We start from the raw sequence: 23,931 nt of genomic DNA, 5'->3' as shown, positions 1-23,931 counted from the left end.
GGCTTTAATGCAGGACAGAACCTGGGAAATGGTTTAGGCTTTTTTATTATGCTTAAAACCTCTTTGCTATTGTGTTTCTGTGGCAGCTGCAAAATAATATGTGCAATATAGATATTCATTACTTTTACTCTGGCAATTTACAACTGAACTATTAAAACAGGGTCTCAAAAATTGAAGAAATTAGTTTTCCTGCTGTCATTGGAGATGAGTAAATTTTTCTGCTTTGTTGTGGTTCTGTGTTCTGTAACAAAGCAAATTGTCTTGCTAAACCCACTTAAAAACTTCCGCCCTCAGAATAAAAGTCACTATGTTGATTATTTGGCCAGAAGAATTACTTTATCTTACCTCGTAGAGCTCTTACATGCAGAGACCTTAATGGTCAGTGCTTCAAATGAGGCAGTATTAGGCGTGTCTTAAAGAATTTGGAGATACATCTTAAAGCTTGGTCATCAATAACCTGCTATTGTACAGCGAAGAGCTGCATATTGAACTAGTCTGCCAAAATGTTGACCCCAAATTCAATATATAGCTGCACAAATGTGGCATGGACTGCCCATGAAGGGCACAGTTGTCTGTGCCTTCTACATCTGGGGCTCATAGAAGAGCACTAGATGGTGAACTCATTTGTAAAGTTTTATCAGTTTTTTGTCACCTTCTTCAAAAAAGTGGAAAACTATATTTTTTCCTCTCCTCTGTTGGGTAAAAAATTACTGTTATTTTGTGTTTTCAGCTCAGAAATGAGTTTGGGAATGGATCATGTTATGGAAGTGTCTAGCTATTGTGTGCTGAGGAAAAGCCACTGTGCAAGGGGCTGGGGTGACGTTTGTTTTCATTGGGTTGTTTTTTTGGTGGGATTTTGTGTTGTTTGGTTTTGTGGGGTTTTTTTTCCCTTTAGGCTTTTTTCTTGTGATTTGAGACAGAAAAGGAGGTGATAATTCTCTGATCCAGACAGGATATATTCTTGAGGCTCATCTGAACAGAAAAGCTTCTGGTGTCTGTCAGACCGTTGTCATATAATGTGTCTGATATGAAGAGTTTGTGCAAATGCCTTACTGCTTTTTAGAATCTGCTTGTTCAGTTATTTTGCAAGAAATAAACGCACAAAAGCATGTGAACCTACAGTTTTGAAGTCAGAAAGTCGTCATATTAGTGTGTCACGGTTGCATTAAAACTATTTCTGTTCTCATTAAGGCTATGTTTAATACTTCTGATATAATAAGGACAATGGGCTGTGACTTAGGTATAGTAGTTCTTACAGTCAGTTCAGTTCAATAAAGTCTCTGAAATATTGCAGTGCACAGAGAAGCCTTTTTTAATAGCTTGTCCTCTGTTCTACATAACAGCTTCTGCTTAAGTTTACTTCCAGATTTATATGTTAACATGGACAAATATTCAAAGATAATAAGCCAGTTTAATTATTCAAGCTATGTCAGAATATTAAAGATCTGACATTTGAAAGTGTGACTAGTGAAAATAACTTGTGGCCAAAGTGAGCTGCTAGTGAAGAATTGCAAACTTGCATTTTCTAAGATGGTATTTCACAAAAACTGCTGGTTGAAAAGTAAAGAAACGAGCTCTGTGTAATGCTGAGATTAAGGCCTGTGCTTGAGTTTTGATAGAAACTTGTGGTTGGCTGTAGAATGTTAATTAAGCATATGTAGTTGTCTCCTACACAGAGTGTCTTCATGTTCTTTTGGAGCTAAGCAACTTGACAGTGATCCCTAACAGACTGTTTATAGATTGAAAAGTATGTATTTATGTCTAGCAGTCTACACTATTAGGTTGATGAGAGTTCTTAATATGTTCTGGTATCTCCTATAACCAATATTAAGTGTTGGATCTCATTATTTCCTCCCCCAAAGTTGGACAGAGCAGTTGCTTGCCTCTTTAAGTGGGAACTTAAGCTCTTGAGAACTGTCCTGGAAAAGAAGACATCTAGATTTCATTTTTCATGCTAATAAAGGTATTGAATATTTTAAAAACCAAACCCCACACAAGAGCACAAAACCTCTCAAATCGAAAACCAGCAATAAACTACACCACAAAACCACAACTTCATATTAAGTTTTCAGGTGAAGATCTAAAATTAATAGATTAAAGAAGTGTTTCTGGAAGTGCCATAGTTTCTACTGTGAAGCCTACCATATGAATTTCCACGGGGAAGAAAAGCACACCTGTAAAACAAGCAGAAGAATTATCAGTAAACCTTTTAATCAGACTATGTCATCTGATTACTCAAAGTAAAGGGACATATGTAAGAAGCATAAATGCCAGAGTTCATCTCTCTTTCATGAGAAATAGATCTTCAGCTCGTGTACTACTCTAAGACTGCTTTTCTGAGGGGGGAAAATAGCTAGAAGTAAGAGCCTGCTTTTTTGTATAAAGCTAATGCTTCTTTTTCCTTTCTGAATCCTTAAATATTTTTGTTTTAAAAAAACATTCTCCCTGTCCAACTGAGTCCCATCATGCCCCTTCCTGTATCTTTTCTATGTCATGCTTCTAGATTTGCATAGTGTCTGGTGGCTTGCCAAACCTGGGGTGAGAGGTAACAAGAGGGAGAAAGGCATAAATTCCCAATTCTTCCTAAAATAACTGACTTACTGCTATCAAACAAACAGATACTATTTTATGTGGGTAAATTCCTTCAGGAAAATAAAAAAGAAACACCAGGCAGCAGCTTTAAAAATTTGCTAATCCTGCTTGGAATTCATTTGATGCACAACCTAGATCACTTTGTGATACTAAGGATATGTGGATACAAGTCTGAAAAAGCCTGGAGAAGAAGTGTGTTTCTGTTTCATCTGATAGCAGTGCTGCTTTATTACATTAAATTGAGTTTTTTCAGGAAGTTATACTTTACAGTAAGAGGATTGTCTTCTCAGCTAATGATTGAATTGTTTAATGACTTGTTTTATTAACCTGTCTAAAATTTGAAGATATAGAGAAGTAGATAATGGTGGTTGATGATTTGTTTCCTGAATGTGCTGGAATACAGCTAGTGATAGAAAAAAGGAAAAACTGAAATGCAATTGCTTTATTTTAGGAATATTTTGTATTTTACATTTCATCATGTATATAGTATGCATTGTTACATATGTATGTGCATATTTTTCCGAGAAATGTTTCTGTGAAACATTCATTTATATATCATGTATGTTGAATGCTGTTCGCCAGCAAAGGAGAGAGCTGCCTCTTGTTGAAATGTTCCTATTCTGCCAAACTAAAAGCTCTTTTGCAGCTGCCTCAGCATGACTTCCCACCTGATCTTAGGTTCCGAATTAAAATTCCATATTGATTTAAGACTCAGTGTCCTTCCTGTGGCATTTGAGGAAAGTAAGCACTAGCAGATACTTATGTTTTTTAAGATTTAGCAGGAAGAATAAAGCAATGCTATGAAAAGAATTATTTTCAAAGAATGGCTGTAGATTCTTCCATTCATATTAAAAATAGAAAATAAAATGAGGTGCTTGGTTTTAACTTTAGTTTGAAAATACTATGAAAATACTATGTAATTTGAAATTAGGAAAAGCAATGCCAGCAGACTGGGGGAATTGATCGTTCCACTTGACTCAGCCCTGCTGAAGCCAAACCTGGGGTGCTGAGTCCAGGTCTGAGCTATCCAGTACGAGGGAGACACGGACAGATGGGAATGAGTCCAGTGCAGGGCCATGAAAATGATTCAGGACATAAAATGTATGGCATAAGAGATGAGATTAAGAAAGCTAGTGCTGTTCATCCTGGAGTAAGGGCTTGGGCTGGGGAGGATCACATAGTGGGTATGAATACTGTAAGGTAGGGAATGGAGAAAGGGGAGCCAGACTTCTCAGTAGTGCCTGCTGACAGAACAGGAGGTAATGGCTACTCTCGGAAAACCAGATAATATATAAGACAAATCTTACAGTTTTGTTTGTTTGTCTTTGAGAGGGGTGAGGGGGTGATGCTAGCTTTGGGTTTTTTTCCCTTGTTGGTTAGGGTGGTCAGACACTGGCACAGGTTATCCGAGGAAGGGGTGGATTCTCCTCCTTGGAGATGCTCATCATCTGGATGTGATCCAGTTGAGCCTGCTCTGGCTAGAGCCCTGCTTGAACAGAGAGGTTAGATGATTTCAAAAGTCCTTTCCAAACTTAGCAGTTCTGAGTGATATGCTCCAAAATAAAATGATGACAGTAAACTTTGTTAGCCTTGAGACAGAATGAGTGTCTGCTTTGGTTTAATGCCTTTTTACCTGTTTGGTAAGTACTACCTACAAAGTCTAGTCTGTGAAAGGACTTGAGGTCTATTGGGAAGTCAGTTTTGGTATCAAATGACTGTTCTGTGGTCCATGTTATCTTTTAAGAAACTGGAATTCTTAAATATGCATGTCTAGTGAGAACACAACATTGTTTGTTTATTTGAGAACAGGAATTTCTGTATACCCAGGAAATGTGTAGTTTGTCAGTGGCCAGAACTGGTTAGTGAGATTTGTAGAGCAGGGGTTTGTGTTGTCTTTAAATAGAGGTGAACTGTCCATAGTTTAAAGGAGTACTCGGTTTCTAGTGAGCTGTTTTAAGCTCCAAAGAGCATGGAGGTAGACTAAAGATAATCTTAATGTCTCACTGGCTAGTACTGCTACTTTACAGTTTGTGGGGTGTTTGGCAGGAGTGGGAGTTTGTAACTTCATTTGCTATATGGCTTAGTCTGCTTAATTACCATTCTATATGACTATATCAGCTGTTGTTCAGAGTGCAAAACAGGTGATGAAAAAGAGCTGCTCCTGTGGTAAAAAAAAATTAACAATATGTCATATGGAAATAAATTATTTGTAGCTTGTGGCTGCTTTAAAATACTCTTTACTGGACATTATTAAAAAAAAAAGGCAATACTGGTCTTAATTTAACCCATTCTGCACTACAAGTCCAAGTGCCATATCTGGTTTTAGCTAGATATTGAAAAACATTATCATGCATAAATGGGTGCTATTTATTTTGTCATCATGCATGTTTGTTGTCTTTGTGATGCATCTCCATCTGTGTTGCACAGGAAATTTATTGCTAACTCAGTATGTTTATCTAGAAGCAACAGAAGAAGTTTCATTGGACAGTCCGGAGAGGGATCCAATACTTTCACCAGAACCTACTCCTGCAGTCACTCCTGTAACACCTACCACATTAATAGCTCCCAGAATGGAATCGAAAAGCGTAACAGCCCCAGTGATTTTTGATAGATCCAGAGAAGAGGTATGCTGTAAACTCTAAACTATGGAAATGTTTCATTTGGATTTTTAAGTTTTGCCTGGTTTTAAAATGTGAGGTCCTAAACATTGGCGCATGGCATTATACCTTGCTGTTTATTTTGCAAAAAAAGTTTAGTGTGAATTTGACTCATGGAAATACTGTAAGAATTCACTAATGAGGTGATTATATTTGAGATACGTAGTATTAGGAGTAAGAAGTTCTGTTCCTTTAGAATAGATACTTTAAAAGTGTGTGTAGGAGTAAGCTGTGAACTTGAAACATGAGAAATGTTTTTAATTAAACTAATTCTAACTAGCTTGTTACAGTTTCAACTTGTATTTCTGAAGCTGTCCCTAACAGGGAAATTGAACAAGCAGTTTTTAGAATTATCCTGCATGCAAACAAACAGCTGAGGGTAGTTGCATTCTTAACATTTCTATTTACATTTGGTGTTCCAGTCAAAGCATGGACATTGCTGAATGCCATTCAGCAACATTCTAGAGAGTTCTCTTACCAGACAGTGGCTTAGCATGCAAGACCTACCCATGACTCAATGATGCCTGCTTCCCCAGATACCACATGATGGCGTTTGATTCAGATTTTGCCCCCTTCAGCCCTGGTACTGTCCCTTCTGCCATGGCATTTCTTAAGATATCTCTTTTTATTAAACTTAGGTATAGTATATGAAGGATTATGAAATTCTGGAACTCAGACAAGTATCAGAGAATTTTCTATCTGTTGCTTTTTCCTTCCCAAGCTCTTCTGCTACAGTTACTGTTAATGAAAAGGAATGTCTGTTCTTTGATTACAGGCACATGGAAGCATTGCAAATGAAAGTGGTTGTGAACCACAGTGTCTGCTGGCATTGTAGGTGATACAATGAACAGACCCCTAAATCTCCTGTACTGAAAGCTTTTGCAGTAGGTCTTAAAACTGAAATCACCGGACCATTTAGTTTGGAAAAAACCCTTAGGATCATTTAAGTCCAACTGTAAACTTAGCACTACCAAGTTTACCCCAAGAACTTCGGTTGCAGTCACAGTTAGTGTTAGAAAGTATATTAACATTGGAAAGTATATTAACAATAGAAAGTATATTAACTGGAAATGTTTCATAATTACACAGAGACTTTTTCTTCTCCTTCCTCTATATCCTTATCCTTGTACCCATAGATAATATGGATGTCCATTACCTTGTTAAATGTGGTATATCTTTTTCCTAGATTGAAGAGGAAGCAAATGGAGATTTGTTTGATATAGAAATCAATGTATCAGACCCAGAGAAAGTTGGTAAGTTCCTTGAGCCTAAAAATTCAGATTGTAGACTGTCTTATTACTTGAAGACTATTCCTAGATTTTAGCATGATTTCCTCTTTAGTTTTCCTTTGGCAATTTTTAGTATCTAGATGGAAATCTATTGGATGTATTTTTTGGACTGAAAAGTGTATGGCAGGATTACACTACCTTGCCCTGGGATAAGTATTTTAATTTTCTTACAGGGGATGGCATGAATGCTTATATGGCATACAGAGTAACAACAAAGGTAGGTAGTTCAACAAACATTTGTCAATACTTTGTATTGTAGCTGAGATGGATCAGTAATTCACAACGATTTTATTTTTTTTAAGACATCACTTTCAATATTCCACAAAAATGAATTCTCTGTTAAAAGAAGATTCAGTGATTTTCTTGGCCTGCACAGCAAATTAGCAACAAAATACATGCATATTGGTTATATTGTGCCTCCAGCTCCAGAAAAAAGTATTGTAGGTAAGTGCAATTCCAGTAAGGTGACACTTAAGTACTGAATACAAAATACTCTTCTACATAAATACTGCTTTCTTCTCAGGTGGTCCAAATATTCTTCGTGATCTGTATTTTCCAAAAGTTCATTGGAAAGATATGTAATGGCCTCTTCCAAATTCAGACTAGTGTTGATAATGAGAAGGATATCTCTTAATGCATGGCCTTATGTTTCTTATCTATGATTCTTTCTTTGCTGATGCTTTCAAGAGCTGATTAGTCTATCAAAACAAGAATGAAAGAGAGTTTATTTTTAAGTTGAGCTGTTATCAATTGCTTGCAATATATAGAGGTTCATACATGGTACAGATCTCTGATACTTCTTTTTGTTTCTTTTGATCGTGGTGAATGCAAAACCTCTCATAAATTTTGCAAAGTTTTAATGCAAAAAACGACTTTTGGGTTGAACACCTTAAACGATCAGATATTTTCTCCATGAGCTAAGAAGCAGGCCTGGTGCATTAATTCTTCAGTTTTGTGATCTCTAAGTAGGAGAGGTTCTTTCAAAATAGGTAAATATTTAAAACAGTAAAGCTTGTTAAAGAATTTTGTGTTACTCATATAAATAAGTGACTCAAATCTAGAATGCTGTTTGATATGTAGGTAATGACAGAACTTCTTTTCAGTAATTTAGTCTGTAAAGATAATCAGAGCAGCAGTTTTTTATGTAAGTAGGAATGGGCAGATTGAGTAGATGTAGGCAGCAAGAGGCTTGGAAAATTTATTATTTTACTTCTGTGGAAAAGCACTGTGTTTTTAAGCCTGTGAGACTGAAAATTTGACCTGAATTTTTGGTAATTCTTGAAGTTTATGGGTAATTCTGTAATAATCAGTTTTTCCTGTAACAAAAATAAGTTTAATTCCAAATGCTAACAGGGCGTATGGAAATGGAATGAGGTTTCTGATCATGTCCTTTGGATGATACAAAATTTAAGGCATTTATGACAGTGCCCATTTACATGAAATTGTAGTGCTTGCATCACAGTCAAATTCAGCTTAGACTGGATTTCAGCTATCACTTGAACAAAACAGCATAAAAATTGATGCACCTGGAAGACGGTAAAATGGCAGATCATACTGCAGTGCAAGCAAGCGCTGGCTGGTGCTTCAAAGCCTTGTGTATAAACTTTAACTTACAGGTAGGTTGGGAAAACTCAGAAGCTGTAGAATATTTTCAAAAGAGCATGAAACTCCCTCTTTAAAGTTGAACTTCATAGGTGTTACTTAGTTCTGTTCAACAGCATGTAGTCACTACATTTCCAGTTCTGGAGAAAAGGAGGAGTTGATTCTGGTCTGTTTTGAAATCATGCATCTTAAAGCAGAGAGTTGAGAAAACAGCTGAATGTAAGATTATAGTCTTTACATTATGCATGTTTATGTTTAAAGTCTTAATACATAATGTCATACATTCAGTGTTATGCAGTGTGTGTTGTAAAGTCCCTTGTCTGTTAATTCAGCTACACTGTTGGTAACACCTGGAGTTTAAAGCTCCGATTTTATTGTGCTGATGGGTGGTAGAGGCTGGAATTTTAGATCTTGACTACAAATTCAACTCCATCAAGTACTGACTGTGGAACACAAGGATAAAAATGAGTCAGTTGTGAACTGGAATTGGGCATTCATTAAGGTACCTCACTATTTACATAAGTGTGTATGAAAATCACATTTTCATTTTTAAAGAAAGTAATCTGTTATGTCATGGATCTTTTCCTGTGAAGGAAGAGTGCTTGGTCTACAGAAACAGTCTTTACACTGGTATTTAAATAGGCTTATATTAGTAGAGAAAGAAATGTGGCAAGATATTTAGAAGTAACTGTCATTTTTTACAGGGTAGGAGTTCCTCATATGTGTAATTTGTTTGTGTATTCAGTTTCTCCCTAGGAACTTCTGTTCAAAGTTCATCTATGAAGGCTCTTTTTTATTAAGCCACAGGATTTCCTTCTTTCTGCAGTAAAATATTATTGTATAGTAATACTGTAATGTAAAAAGATGAGGCATGTGAATTACCTCAACTTCCCTTGAATACTTGAATCACTTCTATTTGAAGACATACTCAATTTTACTGACAAATTTATGGATTTAATTACATTATGCTGTGTAGAATAATTTTGGGAAAAAATCTTTATCAGATTTATTTTCATCATGTTGCAGAGGAGGGAAAAGCTAAGACTGAGAGGTTAAGAGTTCAGTCTTGTTCCTGTAAGGCTTTGCTGCTTGTCTCCTCCAGGGGTTACTGTGTGAAACTTCTGTGTCCAGAAGGGAGGTTGGGTGAGGAACTTAGGGAACTGTTGACAGTGAGTACATCATCAGAATCTCAAAACTTTCAGCTAAAGAGACACAAAAGTAATAACAGATAAGAAAAATACTACAGCTACAAATCAGACATCTGGGTTGTATAATAAAATACCTTTCCTTAAAATACCTTTTATTATTTGTATAATAAAATACCTTGTTTTTCAGGAAATAAGAATAATTATTGATGTCCTGTGTTTCGTGGTGGTTTTGATTGGACTCAGGTTGCTAAACTCCAAGTTTATATCTTTAGCATGACAAATAGTGAGTTCAGTCTGACTATTTTAGAGTTCTTCTGTTGCTGAGGTTGAATTTATTTCCTATGGCATGACACATCAATAACTAGTTGCCACTCTTGTCTTGATCAGAGAAAGCACTGTAAGGCTACATACATTTTATTCTGCTGATTCGGTTCTCCATGGAATTCAGTTCAGAATTTTCAGAACTTGTTAGTTTGCATTAATTAATTAAAAAACTATTAGTTTTAGAACTGAAAAGAAAAAATAGTAGAAGGAAAATAATGGTACTAAGCTTACCAGTGAATAGGCTTATAATCTGAGAACATTTTTGTATACTGCTTTATATGGCTAACTGTTTTCTTTTTCTGGATGTGAGTTGCCAGTAAGACTGATCAGCATTTACATTGTTTTCATAAATGCAAGTTAACCTAGTTTTACTTAACTGTTAGTTGCAATTAATATGTCACCGGAAATTGAGTATTTCGCAGAGCTACTTTCACAAAACCATGCACCTTGCAGTTGATTTTTTTAATGTTCCTATGTAGTGTTTTTCACTGTAATTTGATTTACATGTGTAAAGCTGGGTGAGCCTTATATTCTAATCACATCAGTTATGTTAATGATTTATCTGTGATAAAAATAAAATCAATATGATGCTGTTTCCTTCAAGGCATGACCAAGGTTAAAGTAGGCAAAGAAGATTCTTCATCTACTGAATTTGTGGAGAAAAGAAGAGCAGCTCTAGAAAGGTAATGTGTGTATCTAACTAAAATTTATTTAGGCTCAGAATTACTTGCAGTATACTATTTGAGTTCTGTAACTGCAACACTGGTGATCTGTACTTAAGTGAGTCCTGGGGACTGTATACAACTGTAAAAATTTTGAGTAGAAATTGACTAATTCCCATTAATAACAGGAAGAGTAGCCCTAATCATAAAGAAGATTACAGCTGACTTGTTTCAGGCTTAAAATTAAGATTGCAGAGGTTCATAAATAAAACTACCATTACAATCCTATATAGACATTTTGGGTTGAAAGAATTAAGACAATTACAGTAATGTATTTATTCCATAGCAAATCAGCTGTTGGGCAGGAAGGCAGGTGAAGAGGCCTTCAAACACTTGAAAGTAAAATGGGCTTCTGATGATGTGCATTGGTGACACTGATATGACTTGCTGAATTTGGCATAAGAGATACTGGATCTCTGTCACCCAGCACTGATATATAGCTGATACTGTGAAAGTATCTTTGTCAGGAAGGGGTCCTGTCCCTGGTATACTGCCACCTTAACCTTAACTTGTACTTCATACAGAGTATGGAACAAGGGAAAAAAGTTGAGCAATCTAATGTGTACAATAGTTTAACTGCAATCCTTGCCTTCTTCAGGAAAAAAAACAGATAAGGATCTGGTAAACATACCTAGTGGAGGGTGGGTAAAAAATTACACTTGAGGTCTAAGCAGAAGTGCAGAAGAAAAAAAGGAATGAGTTACATTGAATTGTATTTGTGCATGTATGAGAACTAAATGGATTGAAGACTCTTGTCTATCCAGCGCATAAATAGTTTATACCTAGACTAGAATCAACTAACTTGTCCAAGATTCCCTATAATTCTAAAATAAATCAGCCAGAATTACCTGTAACAAAAAGACTGTCCACTGCAGTGCACAAAAATATTTAAACATGTTCATTTTTTTTTCCGGAATAAGCAGCTTAATAAAGGAGTCTTCACTCAGCTGTTTAGAACAAGAAGCATATTATTTTCCCACTGTGCAACAGTGGCAGGCCCCACCTTAAGGAGTTTCTGGTGTAAACAAGCTATGTTGTGAAACACTACCCAATCTTTAGTATGTTATGTTGTGGTATGGAGTGCAAGGCACTGTCTTAGATTCAGTCAGGCACGTTAGATCTGTTCTGTTACCTGATATTTTAATTTTTAAAATCATAGGTATCTACAACGAACAGTAAAGCACCCAACCTTGCTACAGGATCCAGATTTGAGACAATTCTTGGAAAGTTCTGAGGTATTTATGTTCCTTTAACTTCTCTTATTTATTTCTAGATATGGTATCCTACCAAGCAATATATTCACTTTATATTGAGACCAAATCCCCTAAATTAATATGAAATCAAATTGGCCCATACCCTTCACGGCTAGAATGGCAGAGGGTACTTAGTTAATGGTATGCCTCAGGCTCTGGTAAAACTTACAGTGCTAGTGACAAAAAGCTATTTGCTGTATAGTGACTTCTCAACTGAGTCGGTCTTTTCAGTTTTGATGCTTGTTAAGTAAGATATAAAATTAAACTGGCTTGGAGCACCTCTCTTGCGTCTAGGAATTCAGCTTGAGGTATATTGGTAGGATAATGTGAAATGCTGGCAGTGCTGCTCACCAGGCTGGGTATTTTTGTAAACAAGGATTTCAGTCGCCTATACTATTAATCTGGTACCTTTCACAATATTAAATACATTGTTAAAGATACAATGTATGTCTTTATAAATGTGCATAGTGGTTTCACGCTAATACTGAACTGTGTTTTGGCTAATGTCAGTATCTTAGTTATACTAATAAGTCACAGAGGCCTCCCTACTGACAAAAGCATCAATAGATAACTTACAGTGGGTTTGTCAATGCTGCTGACGGGCAAAACATCACATGAAGGGTAAATGGTCTGACATAGGGGCCACCTTGTGTAGCATATACAATCTAGCCTGAATAATAATATCAATTAAATGTAAAGTTTGTTAATTTAACTATGAGTGTGTCTCAGTACCAAAGCAGATAACTTACTTGAGGTATGTTTATAGACTTATATTGAAAAGCAAAAAGTCATCAACCTTTTATTATCAGCATGCAGTGCATGTGTTGCATTACAGTTAAATGTGTAACAGAATTTCCTTTGTCTAATTTGTTATAAATCTAAGCTTTTCTGTTCCTGTAGTGGCAATTTGTTTATTGTAGCATATAGGTGGCCATTTAGGACATTTGGCTAGTTCATAACAGCTTTGGACAAGTGGTTTGTTTGTTCCATTTAAATGTAAAGATGTAGAAGAAAAGTAAATAGTCTGTATTTTTAAGTTTTCCTCTTGAGAATGTAGAAGTAGTAAATTTGAGAAATTAGATTCCACTATATTGAAACACATAGGACTAAAGAAAACACTATATCCTTTTCTTTCCCCCTTGTGCCCAGTTAAACCTCCATCCTTTTAACCAGTCTCTTTGCCCTTATTTGTCATTCAATTCCAGCTGCCGAGAGCAGTTAACACCCAGGCTCTGAGTGGAGCAGGAATATTGAGAATGGTGAACAAGGCTGCCGACGCTGTCAACAAAATGACAATCAAGATGAATGAATCGGATGCAGTAAGAGCTGATTTTTCAGCTTGAATAATGAGATGAATTAATGAGCCTCAACAATTGCATTTTAAAGCTGTAGAAGTAGAAAATGGGTTATTAATTTCCTTATTGGCTTGAATTCTTAGCTGTATCAGTTGACCACCCTGGAAGTACCTGGATAATTTGCTTCTTTAGAACCAGAAATATTTTTGGTAATCTAATTTGTAATGCTTGACTCTTTCATCTTTTGTCAGTGGTTTGAAGAAAAACAGCAGCAATTTGAGAATCTGGATCAGCAACTTAGGAAGCTTCATGCCAGTGTTGAAGCATTAGTCTGCCACAGAAAAGGTAACTTTACTTTTAAATGAACCTTAGGAAATGGTGATGAAACAAGAGCTCAGCATGTCAGAACTCTTAACTAAAATAGTTACACAACATATTTTAGTACAAACATTTTCTACTTGTATCTTCTATTTTAAACTGCTCTAGTATTTTTTTTAATTTTAAATTTAACCAGGGTATCTGTCATTCCTAGAGTCACTGTAATGATCTAGCTTATTTTTTTCCCTTGCACAGTGTCATTATCAGACCTAGCAAGTGATTCTACTACTGTAGGCATCCATAAATTTATCTTTAGGTCTCATGGCAAGAGTAATTTCTTTCTGAACAAAAAGTGGCTGCATAAATCCATTTAAACATCTTTTGGTTCAGTATTGCTCTGTTAACTGAGTTTAAGTGCTTACGCAGGAATATCTTATTCTTAATTTAGTCTGCATAATGATATAGCCTCAAGCTACTGTTAAGGTAAACTTTTCTGGGAAGATAAGTAGTCACAGAATATCAGCTTTTTGTTTGCTTATTTTAGATAAAAGCAAAACCTGTAAGCTTATGTTGCAATAACCTGTGCTGCTCTTTGACAGAGATGGATTTCTATCAGATTATTAAAAAAACCCAAACATAGTAAAAACCAAAACAAACGAGACAAAACCCTAAACAAACCACAATTATGAATTTGTAGCTCAAGAAGATGCTAAGTGTGCTTTCTGATAATATTTTAGTATGTTAAAATACGGTGTTACCTTTGAGTGCTTCCAAAATACGTGAAAATGTCATAAGTTGCTTTCTCATAATTCTAATCAAGAATTGCTCTCTGCAGTAAGAATATCTTTAGCCACCTATCCTCAAGGCTAAGGAGTATTTAAGAAGTAATGGAAAATGGAAATCTTTATTTGCGGTTGATTTGACACCTTATAGATTTGAAGAAGTGTTGGATCATTGGGTTTTTCTAAGAGTTGTGTTCAAATTGTAAAGGTTTTAAATATCTGAAGACAGCTTCCTTCTGCAATCACTTCTGGTGTTCTGATGGTTCTACAGGAGCAGCAAAATTGCAAACTAACCTGAAGTAATTTGGTCCAAACATTTGTTCAAAGGTCCTTCATGGAACTAATCTTTGTACAGGATTACTTACATGGGATTTGAGACAACTGCACCAGTATTTGTTAATAAATAAGCTCAAAACTTCACTTCCACGGATGCTGATAGTATGTGAGCTTTGGTTGTTTTTAATTTTAAGGCATATCAGAATGTGACAATACATTACAGTATGCACATGTAATAGTTACTTAAAGTCAATAAACAGCCCAACAGAAATAAATTCCACTCATGGGAGTGGTGATTTTGTGAAAGGGTTGATTTTGTTTCTATGCTGAACTAAATGGAAAATATGTGCTGTAAACCTGTTAAAACTTTTCTGAAAATTTGTTCTGTGGGTGACTTTGCTTTTGTTTTGTCGGTTTGCATTTTCTCTGAAGTAGGCAATTGGATAATACTGGAGTGACTTTTTTTTCATATCTTTTGCTGAACAGAGTAAGCATGGCATTAACAGACTTGGCAAAGCATTTACTGATTGATAGTTTTTTTGCACAGGAGTCTTTCTCCTAAATGTGGTTTCATTGTGATGTCCTTGTGTATCTTACTGTGATCTTTACCTTAATTTCAGTTGGTGAAGTTAAACCTCTGCTCTGGTGATTTATGCTGCAGAGTAATATAATAAATTAACTAAATCATGCTGAACATTACTCCTGTGTTTCAGAGCTTTCAGCCAACACCGCTGCCTTTGCTAAAAGTGCTGCCATGTTAGGTAACTCGGAGGACCACACTGCTCTGTCTAGAGCTTTGTCTCAGCTTGCAGAGGTTGAGGAGAAGATAGATCAGTTGCATCAAGAACAAGCTTTTGCTGATTTCTATGTGTTCTCAGAACTGCTTGGTGATTACATTCGTCTGATTGCTGCAGTAAAAGTGAGTACTACTAGGAAAAATACTGATTTAGCATTTAAAGTCATATTCCTCAGCATATAGGTTTAGGGTAAATGAATGTGTGCATTTGCTCATGTAACACAATTAAGTTTTTGCCTGATGTTCTAGCGGGGTAAAGTGAAAGCATTCATGAGTTACTCCTGTGATAAAAATGGCTGTGATCAAAGATGTGAATGGAGTGGTTAGATCCAGAAAAAATGGAAATCTACTTTGAGCAATACTGATTTTGTATAGTATTTGGGGATACTGTACTGCACTGTGTCTAAGCATACAGCACCTGTTTATTTCAGATTACTTACTGTTACAGTAAGCACACATAAATATGGAAGAACATAATTTGGTATTCTATATTTAGCAGATAGCCAGTAATGTCTTTAAATAAGAAAAAAACCTCCATTTGTGGATCTACATCCCATTTAAAAAAATATTCATTTTAAGTTTAAGCTATGTTGCACAGCATGATTATGTTTAGACATGAGAACAGGTGTCTGTGAATTCCTTCCAGAAATACCTTTGAACTTACCAGGTTGTTGGAAGTCCATATTTTTCTTTTGATTTTGTTTCTTTTTTTTTTCTTTAATATGCGTACTTCACTTCTGCTGCCTTAGTCTGTTGCTAACATAAACGTGCGGCTGAAAATGCTTGTAATACATATGCATGAACAGTTTCCTAATATCTGCAGTTAGAGAATTGTTTGCATGATAGGGCACTTCATAGTGGTTGTTTTGGTAGTGCTTTGATAAAATGAGGGACATAAAATGATTTGGAGCACTGAAGTGTCTGCTCTGAAAAGGGCTCTTGAACAGCCTGTCATTTGTGGAAGGTATTGAACTGTGCAAGCATGATGTTAAGTGAAATGCAATACATGGTAGATACACTAAGGTTTCTTTGAGTATACTACTTGTTTCAGCTTTATGCTAGAATTATTCTTTTCCTACTGAGAATTTAGATAGACCAAACAATTCCAGTTGTTCAGTAAGTTTGTCTATTCTCACAGGGTGTGTTTGACCATCGAATGAAATGCTGGCAGAAGTGGCAAGATGCTCAGGTCACTTTACAAAAAAAACGTGAAGCTGAAGCAAAGCTCCAACTAGCCAACAAACCTGATAAATTACAGCAAGCTAAAGATGAGATAAAAGAGGTAATGTTATCAAACATTATTTTGGAGGTCAGACTTTCTGCATCAGCTCATTCATTCTGCATTAATGCTGCTTTATACCATTTTTGTTTACAAATCACTTACTTGCTGTTTCCCATATTTACTGAATTTTTTAAATAGAATTTACTTAAAACACTAAATGTGTGCAATTTTTACTCATTATAAGATCTGTAAGACAGTTAATACTGTCTCTACAGTCTGGGAGATGGGAGGGAGGGAACATGGACAAGTTGATGCTTTTAACTGCTAACGGCTCACTTGGATAGGCAGAGGAGCATTTCTTGGTTTCTAAAGCTAAGATGACTGGGTAAATCCAGCAAAGACAGCTAATAGAGAGCTATTCCTATGTTTTGCTTAAATATGCAGCTTTTCTACCCATATATATGTGCATGTATATATGGTGTAATTTCAGTAAAAATAAATCTAACATGTTGAAGTGTCATAATTTATACACTTTTTCTATCATGCTTCACTAAGGAAATTGAAGAGGTAGGACAACTTAATTATTTAACACTAATGCATTCTGAGTATGCTCTAGTGCTCTCCCATTAAATAATGGAAGAATGTTATTGCAGATTTCAAGCTCTTTAACACAGTTGCTTTGTTTGGCTTCGTCATTGGTCACTAACCACATGCTCTTTTGTTCTTTTTGCCCTTTGATATATTTCACATACAGTATTATAATTACTCATTAACTTGATTTTCTTTTCCTTAAAGAAGTTCTTTGTTTACTGAGAAAAACTACAGTTACTCTTGTGTGACCACATTCTTGTTGATTGCCTCTACTGATGCACAGTAAATTTCCTGATTATTGGTAGTAGTGGGAAATAGTGGTTGTTTCCCAGTCCCAATATTAAAGCAATTGCTTTCTTCTCAAGGAATTCTTTTTCCTGCATTATTGGATAACTAGAGAACATTTTTAGTAAACCCACAGTTTGAGTGTGCCAGTTGAAAATCTCACTGGAACTGAAATGTGTTCAGAATTGCTGAATTCTGTAATAGTGGACCCTCTGGCAGAGGAATTGCAAAGTGGAAGCCTAAGCAACTTGAGCATCATCCATGACTCAGTTGTTTTTTGTGGGTAAAAGGACAATGGATGGTCCTAGAGATACCTTGTTGAATGAGAAATTTCTCATTGTCAGATACTATAAAATGGCAAACTGTTACCCAGTAATAATTCACATAGGACCTGGGCATGATGAAACTGAAATATAGAATTCATTAGGCCTATAGAAGCTTTCACAGAAATCTCAGGCGCCTCTGTTTGACGTGGAAGGAAGGTATGGGCAATCCTAATCTATTTTTCCTTAACTGTGTTTTATGCTATTTAGTTACTAGCTAACTGTTCAGGCTGATCTTCCAAGAAGAAGATACTATTATGACTTACTAAAAAGATTCATAATGTATATCTAAAAGGGCAGTCAGGGAACTGTGAATAAATATATACTAAAAATACAAATATGGAGATGTTTTTTGGAACATAGATGATGTTTATCTCATACCACAGTAGAAACTTGACGCTGCATCACAAAATGCTTTTGTGAAATAAGTAGCACCACTGGATTGCTAGCAGCCAGATGCTACATTGAAGCATGTTGCTTCCCTGCTGCTTTTTCTGATGAAGATAAATGTTACTGAATGTATTCGTTCTCAGTTAATATGTTGAGAAGAACAGATACGGTTGCATTTCAAAGAACTGTTCGCCTGCTGGGGGGCTCTCTGTTTATCTACGCAACCAACTTAATGTAATAGGTGTGTAAAAGCAGTTACGGGGCCACGTAGATGCTGATGATCCTTCTTGTCTAGCTGGATTCTTTTCACAGAAACCAGGAGAAACAATCTGGTGTCATATATTGTTACAGGAATGCAATGTTCTCAATATGGCATAAACCCATAAGAAACATCTCTTCTGAATTTTCCTCTAGTGATCTTCTTACCTGCAGTAATGTTTCTAGTCCAGCTTTCTGTGAAAACAGTTGCCACTGAAAAAAAAGGCTTGTGCTTTGGAAAGCAGATAAGCACATCCTCAGAGGCTTGTCATTTGCAACAGAAATATGATAGCAATAATCAAATACTTGATCAGAGGCAGAGATGAAGGTTTACTCATCTCTTCTGGAATTAGGAAAGTATGGGGAACTAACTTGAGACTCTTCCAAGCTTGATTGGACAGGTTTAGGTTCCTTTGTATGTAGTTTGTAAAGGGAATAGTAAGTAAAACCTTTGAGATATCCATTTTGTTTTCTAAAGAATATTTTTTAAATGTTGTTGAATGTTCTTAATAGCTGTACTAAGATATTTTTACATTTTATCTACCGATAGCATTGGCTTAAAGATACCTTTGTTGTAACTGATCTGATGACATCCTATAACACAAAGTTGAAATTGTTATTGTAAGATTTTCTTTTAAATAGGCCAAAACAATCAAATAGGTCCTCTTAGCTCTTAAGTGACTATCAGTGTGCTAAAAAAATTATAGATAGACTGAATAGACAACACAAAATCTTACCTCTGTATGTCTTTCCTTTGCCAGTGGGAGACAAAAGTTCAGCAAGGGGAAAAAGATTTTGAACAGATCTCCAAAACCATTCGCAAGGAAGTGGGAAGATTTGAGGCATGTATAATTTTTTGCAAGTAAATGACAGTGCTACTGTACATAATATTAACATTATAAGTAACATTTGTTAAGAAGTTAATACGCCATAATTTATTTATTAACAGAAGGAACGAGTGAAAGACTTTAAAACTGTTATTATCGAGTACTTAGAGTCGTTAGTGCAAACACAACAGCAGGTAAGATAAATTTTAAGCTTTGTACAAGTTAATAAATAATACATGCTGTGTTAGGTTAGTTAGAAAAATATGGGCTTTAAGCACAGCTGTTTCTAAAACATTAAGAGCTACTAGTCTGTGCTGTATTGGTGAATGACATGATGACTGCAGTTTCCCAGCCCATGCATAACTGTAATTCAATGAAGCAACGGAGAAGTTCCCTTAGGGATATGGGCAAGCAGAGGGTCTTGTTATCTTCTCAAACTGAATTAGTACTTTTACTTAGAGATTGGAGTAAATTGTAATCAATATGTACTTACACTTACTGAAGAGACTTGGATTTTTAAATGTTTATTGCTCTTTTTTTAAAATGTAGAATATTATTGGATACTGAATATTGAAAAGTATTAAATATTGAATATTGGAAAGTATTAAAACAGTTTTCAGTGTCTGAGAAGTGGGTCTCGTTACTAGAAAAAGTCCAGGCTCTTTTTTCTGCTCATGGCAGGAATAGAACCCTTCAGCTTTGTTTAATTTAAAAACACCTGAAAAACAGTGTCTTAAGTGGTAAGAAGAAGTGACTGATCTTTTGAAAAAATCTGTATCATTTTATTCTATACCATTGTGTTCAACATGTGGCAACATATCTATAGTTATGAGCAGATTTATGTATTCATTACTTGTGTTTTTTCTTGCACTATGTAAAAATATTAATGAATAAGTACCTACATTCTTACTTTGTCTCGTGGAGGCAAGTTTACTGCAAGAGGAGGTACGTATGCATCGTGGTTTTCAACATTTAGTACCTAATTTATGATTTTCCCTTCTCTTCAAGCTAATAAAATACTGGGAGGCATTCCTACCTGAAGCCAAAGCCATTGCCTAAAAGAAGAATATTCCAAATGACAAGACACTCTGGATGTTTGTCCTGGATAAAACTAAATTCCACAGTGAAATCACTTTAAATCATCCAAATAAACCACTATATATTTTAAGAATTAACATGTGGCTTTTTTATATACCACAGCATTTTATTAACAAGCTGCATGTCCTGACCCTCTTTGAAGTGGACTGTGGCATGATGTTCTGCAATACATTGCTGAATTGAACACGACTGTGTCTTAATCCTTGCACTAAAACGTGCACTGCAAGGCCAGAAAGCTGATATTTTTGTTCTCTACAACACAATGTTCTGTAGTATGTTTACCTGATCTTTATGAAACAAATTTAATTGCATTGATTAATGTTCATTTAAACATTCCTGTACAAAATCATGTTTTTGTGATTACAATAATAAAGGGATGTACCTTGTGAAATGTTAAACACTCTGTGCTTATGTCTGTTGATACTTGCTGGTGTTCTTAGGAGTACTGTCTAGAACAAATTAAGATGTATCCAGGGCAAACCCAACATTTTGCAAAGAGTGATGGAGAAGGTATTAAAGATGCACAAACAATTACCCATGGTAAACTGTTCTGGTTTTTAATTCTGAATCTCTTCATTATAGGTGTTCTTTTCACTTGAAGTTATCACTGCCTTGGCAAATTCTCCTGTGTTAGTACTCATAGGGTCAAAAGACATGCTTGGGCAACAGACAGATGTAAACTGAAATCTTCTTCAAGTTTTTACAAAGCTTCTGCAGAATTAAAATCACCTGCATGGTCAAATACTGATGTCTTACTGGACTGACACACTGCATCAGTTGTATTCAGTTGTAATCTCAGGATACAAAAATAAAAAAAACCATCGTGCAGTAATTCTGGTAATAGTTGAGGAAGAAAAGTGGGTAATTCAGCTGAGTGTTTGATAGTTGTAAGAGCTAGTATTCTGTTTGGATTTTCTTCAGTAGAAAATATATTTGAAGGGACTGGTTATACCTTTTGCAAGAAATCAGAGCATGTAAACATTTTTCTGAAATACACAATATTAATGTAAGATGTGATGTCCTGTTGTTTTAATGACATACTGAACTTGTTGATATATTAGTATTAATGTTAACAAATTTTAGGCAAATATACCCTCATAAAAAAGCAAGAGAAGCTGTTCCTTTCAGCTAATCATAAGACTACAGGATAAACACATGAATTTGTACTGTTTGGGGTCAAATATAAAAGAGCACATAATACCATTTCTGAACATAATGGAAACCTCAATTCAACTGGAAGGTCATACTCTATTTTTACAATAAAGGTAGTGTAAACTTGATTAGTATTTGCGATTGTTTCTCTACATACCTCTCTTAACTCAGTGTTTCAAGGAGTTTTCAAGGGAACTAGAACAGAAAAACCCTCACCAAAATTTATCAAGCCTAAATTAAGCTTCTTTTTAAATGGTTAAATGCCAAAACCTTAAGGGAATAATACCTTATGCATCAGTGGTTGTTCTGTCATTGATCTTAAAACTGCCTTTTGAAGAGCCCAAGTATGCAGGAGATTTATGATGAAACTGATCTAGGCATAAGACTCTGTAAAGTGTTACAATGTAACACTTAATGCTGGCTTACTAGCTGCTCATTAAAATTGACCAATAGCTCAGTATTAAACTTACTGCTCACAATATATACTGCTCACACTGAAATTGATATTTCCAGAACCAAAAGGCTCAGTTTGGACATGGCAAGGTCAAAATAGGTGAACATATCCTTTCATGATTTTTTTTCCTTTTTTCTTCATTTTTTTCTTTTTTTCTTTAAGTGCCGAGCTTTCTTAGCTCTTGATCTCTTTCTGTTTCATCAGGGTTAGAATTCATTTGAATGATGGATCACTTTTCTTCTCTTGTGACAAGAGAATAAGAAAGTCTGCTAGCAAGGATTAGTGTGGCCATCCATACCAGTCAACTGAAAACAAGAATGAGCTGTGCAAGTTTTTTCTCAAAACCAGAAGCCTTTTGGGGAACAAAAGGATAATGGCATATCTGGAGTTCACTGTCACACAGGGTTGGTTGCTAATACAAAAGATTCTAGGGGGTTTTTTTCATCACAAGGTTAGCTTGAGTAGAATATCCAGTTCAGCTGTTACATTTCGCTAGCATAAAACTCTTGCTGTTTCAAGAAGCCATTAATGATCCTGAGATTGGCTCAATTGGCTGATAATGCCAAGGCTCTAGGTTCAAGTCCCAGATGGTTGATTCATTTAGGAGTTGGACTTCATGATCTTTGTGGGTCTCTTTCAACTCAAAAGATCCTGTGATATGGAAATTTATTTTGGTTTTCTTCCCCCTGCATTGTGAAGATTGGAGTTCTGATTACTGTCTTTCCTCATGTGATTAACATCTGTATTAGCAGAAAAATTTCTCAACCCAAGTGAATGGAGGTATTACTGAACTCTTCCCTCTGTGCACCTCACTACTAGCTATTGTACTAAATTTAAGTATGCATTTCATTAAAACTACAAGCCAATGTACCGCTGAATAATCACTAGCATAAGCTAGTAAAGTAAATGTCTGCAAAATGATGAACTGCATTTGGAATACTGTATGAAAGACAAGGTGCTACTGAATTCTAGTTTACCTTTTAAGTTAAAATAGAATGCAGATATTTGCAACAAATTCTTCTATTCATCATGTCCATCATCCTTTTAAAATTAAATGTAAATAACATAAAGTGACTCAAATTGAAGTCATTCTTTCTTTCTTAAGCTGATGTTCAGTGTACAGTAAGTCTGTAATTCTTTCATCACTATCCCTTTTAAAACAGAATATTCTGCTTCCCTATCAATTATTCTTTCTTCTACCTCTCCTAAGTTATTTCCCTCTGAAAGCCTCATATGGGAGTTTGTTTCAGCTTCTGTGGAGTTCATGCCCCAAATATGTCAGTTTCTTTCAAATTGTAGAGATGAGCTGCTGGCTGGTAGGTCCTGTACATTTAAGAGAACAGGCAACATCTACTAAAATTATCTGTACAGTGAAATGATTGTGTCAAGGAAAAAAAATAGAAAAGAAACCCCATTGGGGTTATATTTTTTCTCTCCTTCCACTTTAGAGTAGAACAGGCTATGTAATAATCTTAATTTTTGGCAAAATATGAGTCTATTACAAATGTGGGGGGAAAAAGGCAATATTTTAACAGGTTAGGAGCTGAATTTTCAGGTTGTTCAGAATGTTACTTGTTACCTGCTAGGACAATTCTTCCTTTTTTTAAAATTCTTGTCTTCCATAGTTGAATCAATGATAGTAATTGCAGTGGTTGTAACTTGCTAGTAATCTTTGGACTTTACTGGTGAAGTCATTCCTTCTCTTCCCCCTCCCCCACCCCAGATCAATGAGGAAATTATTAACAAAGGGGAGGGGTATAAAATAATCCAAATTTTTTTTCATATATTAAGAAAGAAGAGTACACAAAGCAGTGTAGGCAGACCTGTCCTAGGGTATTCATATGCAAGCTAAAATTAAAGAAATATGCAAGGGAAATGCAAGGGCAAGAAAAGACTAGAGATAAATAATTTATCTGTGGTTGAATTTTGGGAGTTGACTTAAAATTAGTTTTTTAGCAATTGAAAAATTGACGAACTTAGATTGTGATCTAATTAAGGACTTTTTTTTCATCTGGCCTCTTGTTTTGATGTGTATTTGATTTATCACTTAGATTAGAATTTTGTTTGTGTTTCTTTGCCTACTTCTGTTCTGGAAATTAGCCATTCAGAAAGTCCTTGAATCATGAGAATTAGTGGAAAGTGATCTTTCAGATTTGCCTGTAATTATTCCTTTTTCACTCCTGTGAATCATTCTAACATGATGAATGCTAAATTCTCCCTCCCTGTATGAGGAATTGCACAGTGATTCTTTTGGGAAAAAATAAACACAGAAGTGGC

At 35.5% G+C, this 23,931-nt stretch overlaps 1 protein-coding gene across 2 annotated transcripts in view; it reads left to right on the top strand.

Moving 5' to 3' along the window:
- Positions 1–20,582, top strand: part of SNX2 (sorting nexin 2) — a 29,925-nt gene extending 9,343 nt beyond the window's left edge. Inside the window, exons 3-16 of one of the 2 annotated variants that reach the window (XM_030968364.1) lie at positions 5,053–5,216; positions 6,436–6,502; positions 6,712–6,755; positions 6,841–6,982; positions 10,217–10,295; positions 11,494–11,569; positions 12,793–12,906; positions 13,134–13,227; positions 14,972–15,177; positions 16,193–16,336; positions 16,832–16,843; positions 18,885–18,965; positions 19,073–19,144; positions 19,959–20,582. In XM_030968364.1, the coding sequence (XP_030824224.1) occupies positions 5,053–5,216; positions 6,436–6,502; positions 6,712–6,755; positions 6,841–6,982; positions 10,217–10,295; positions 11,494–11,569; positions 12,793–12,906; positions 13,134–13,227; positions 14,972–15,177; positions 16,193–16,336; positions 16,832–16,843; positions 18,885–18,965; positions 19,073–19,144; positions 19,959–20,009 (1,346 nt within the window). In that variant the 3' untranslated portion in view covers positions 20,010–20,582. The remainder of the gene's footprint in view (positions 1–5,052; positions 5,217–6,435; positions 6,503–6,711; positions 6,756–6,840; positions 6,983–10,216; positions 10,296–11,493; positions 11,570–12,792; positions 12,907–13,133; positions 13,228–14,971; positions 15,178–16,192; positions 16,337–16,831; positions 16,844–18,884; positions 18,966–19,072; positions 19,145–19,958) is intronic. The other variant, XM_030968365.1, reaches the window with a different exon arrangement.
- Positions 20,583–23,931: the final 3,349 nt, after the last annotated feature.

Source organism: Camarhynchus parvulus, chromosome Z (genome assembly GCF_901933205.1).
Source record: "Camarhynchus parvulus chromosome Z, STF_HiC, whole genome shotgun sequence".
NCBI lineage: Eukaryota > Metazoa > Chordata > Aves > Passeriformes > Thraupidae > Camarhynchus > Camarhynchus parvulus.
This window is presented reverse-complemented; position numbering and strand designations above follow the sequence as displayed.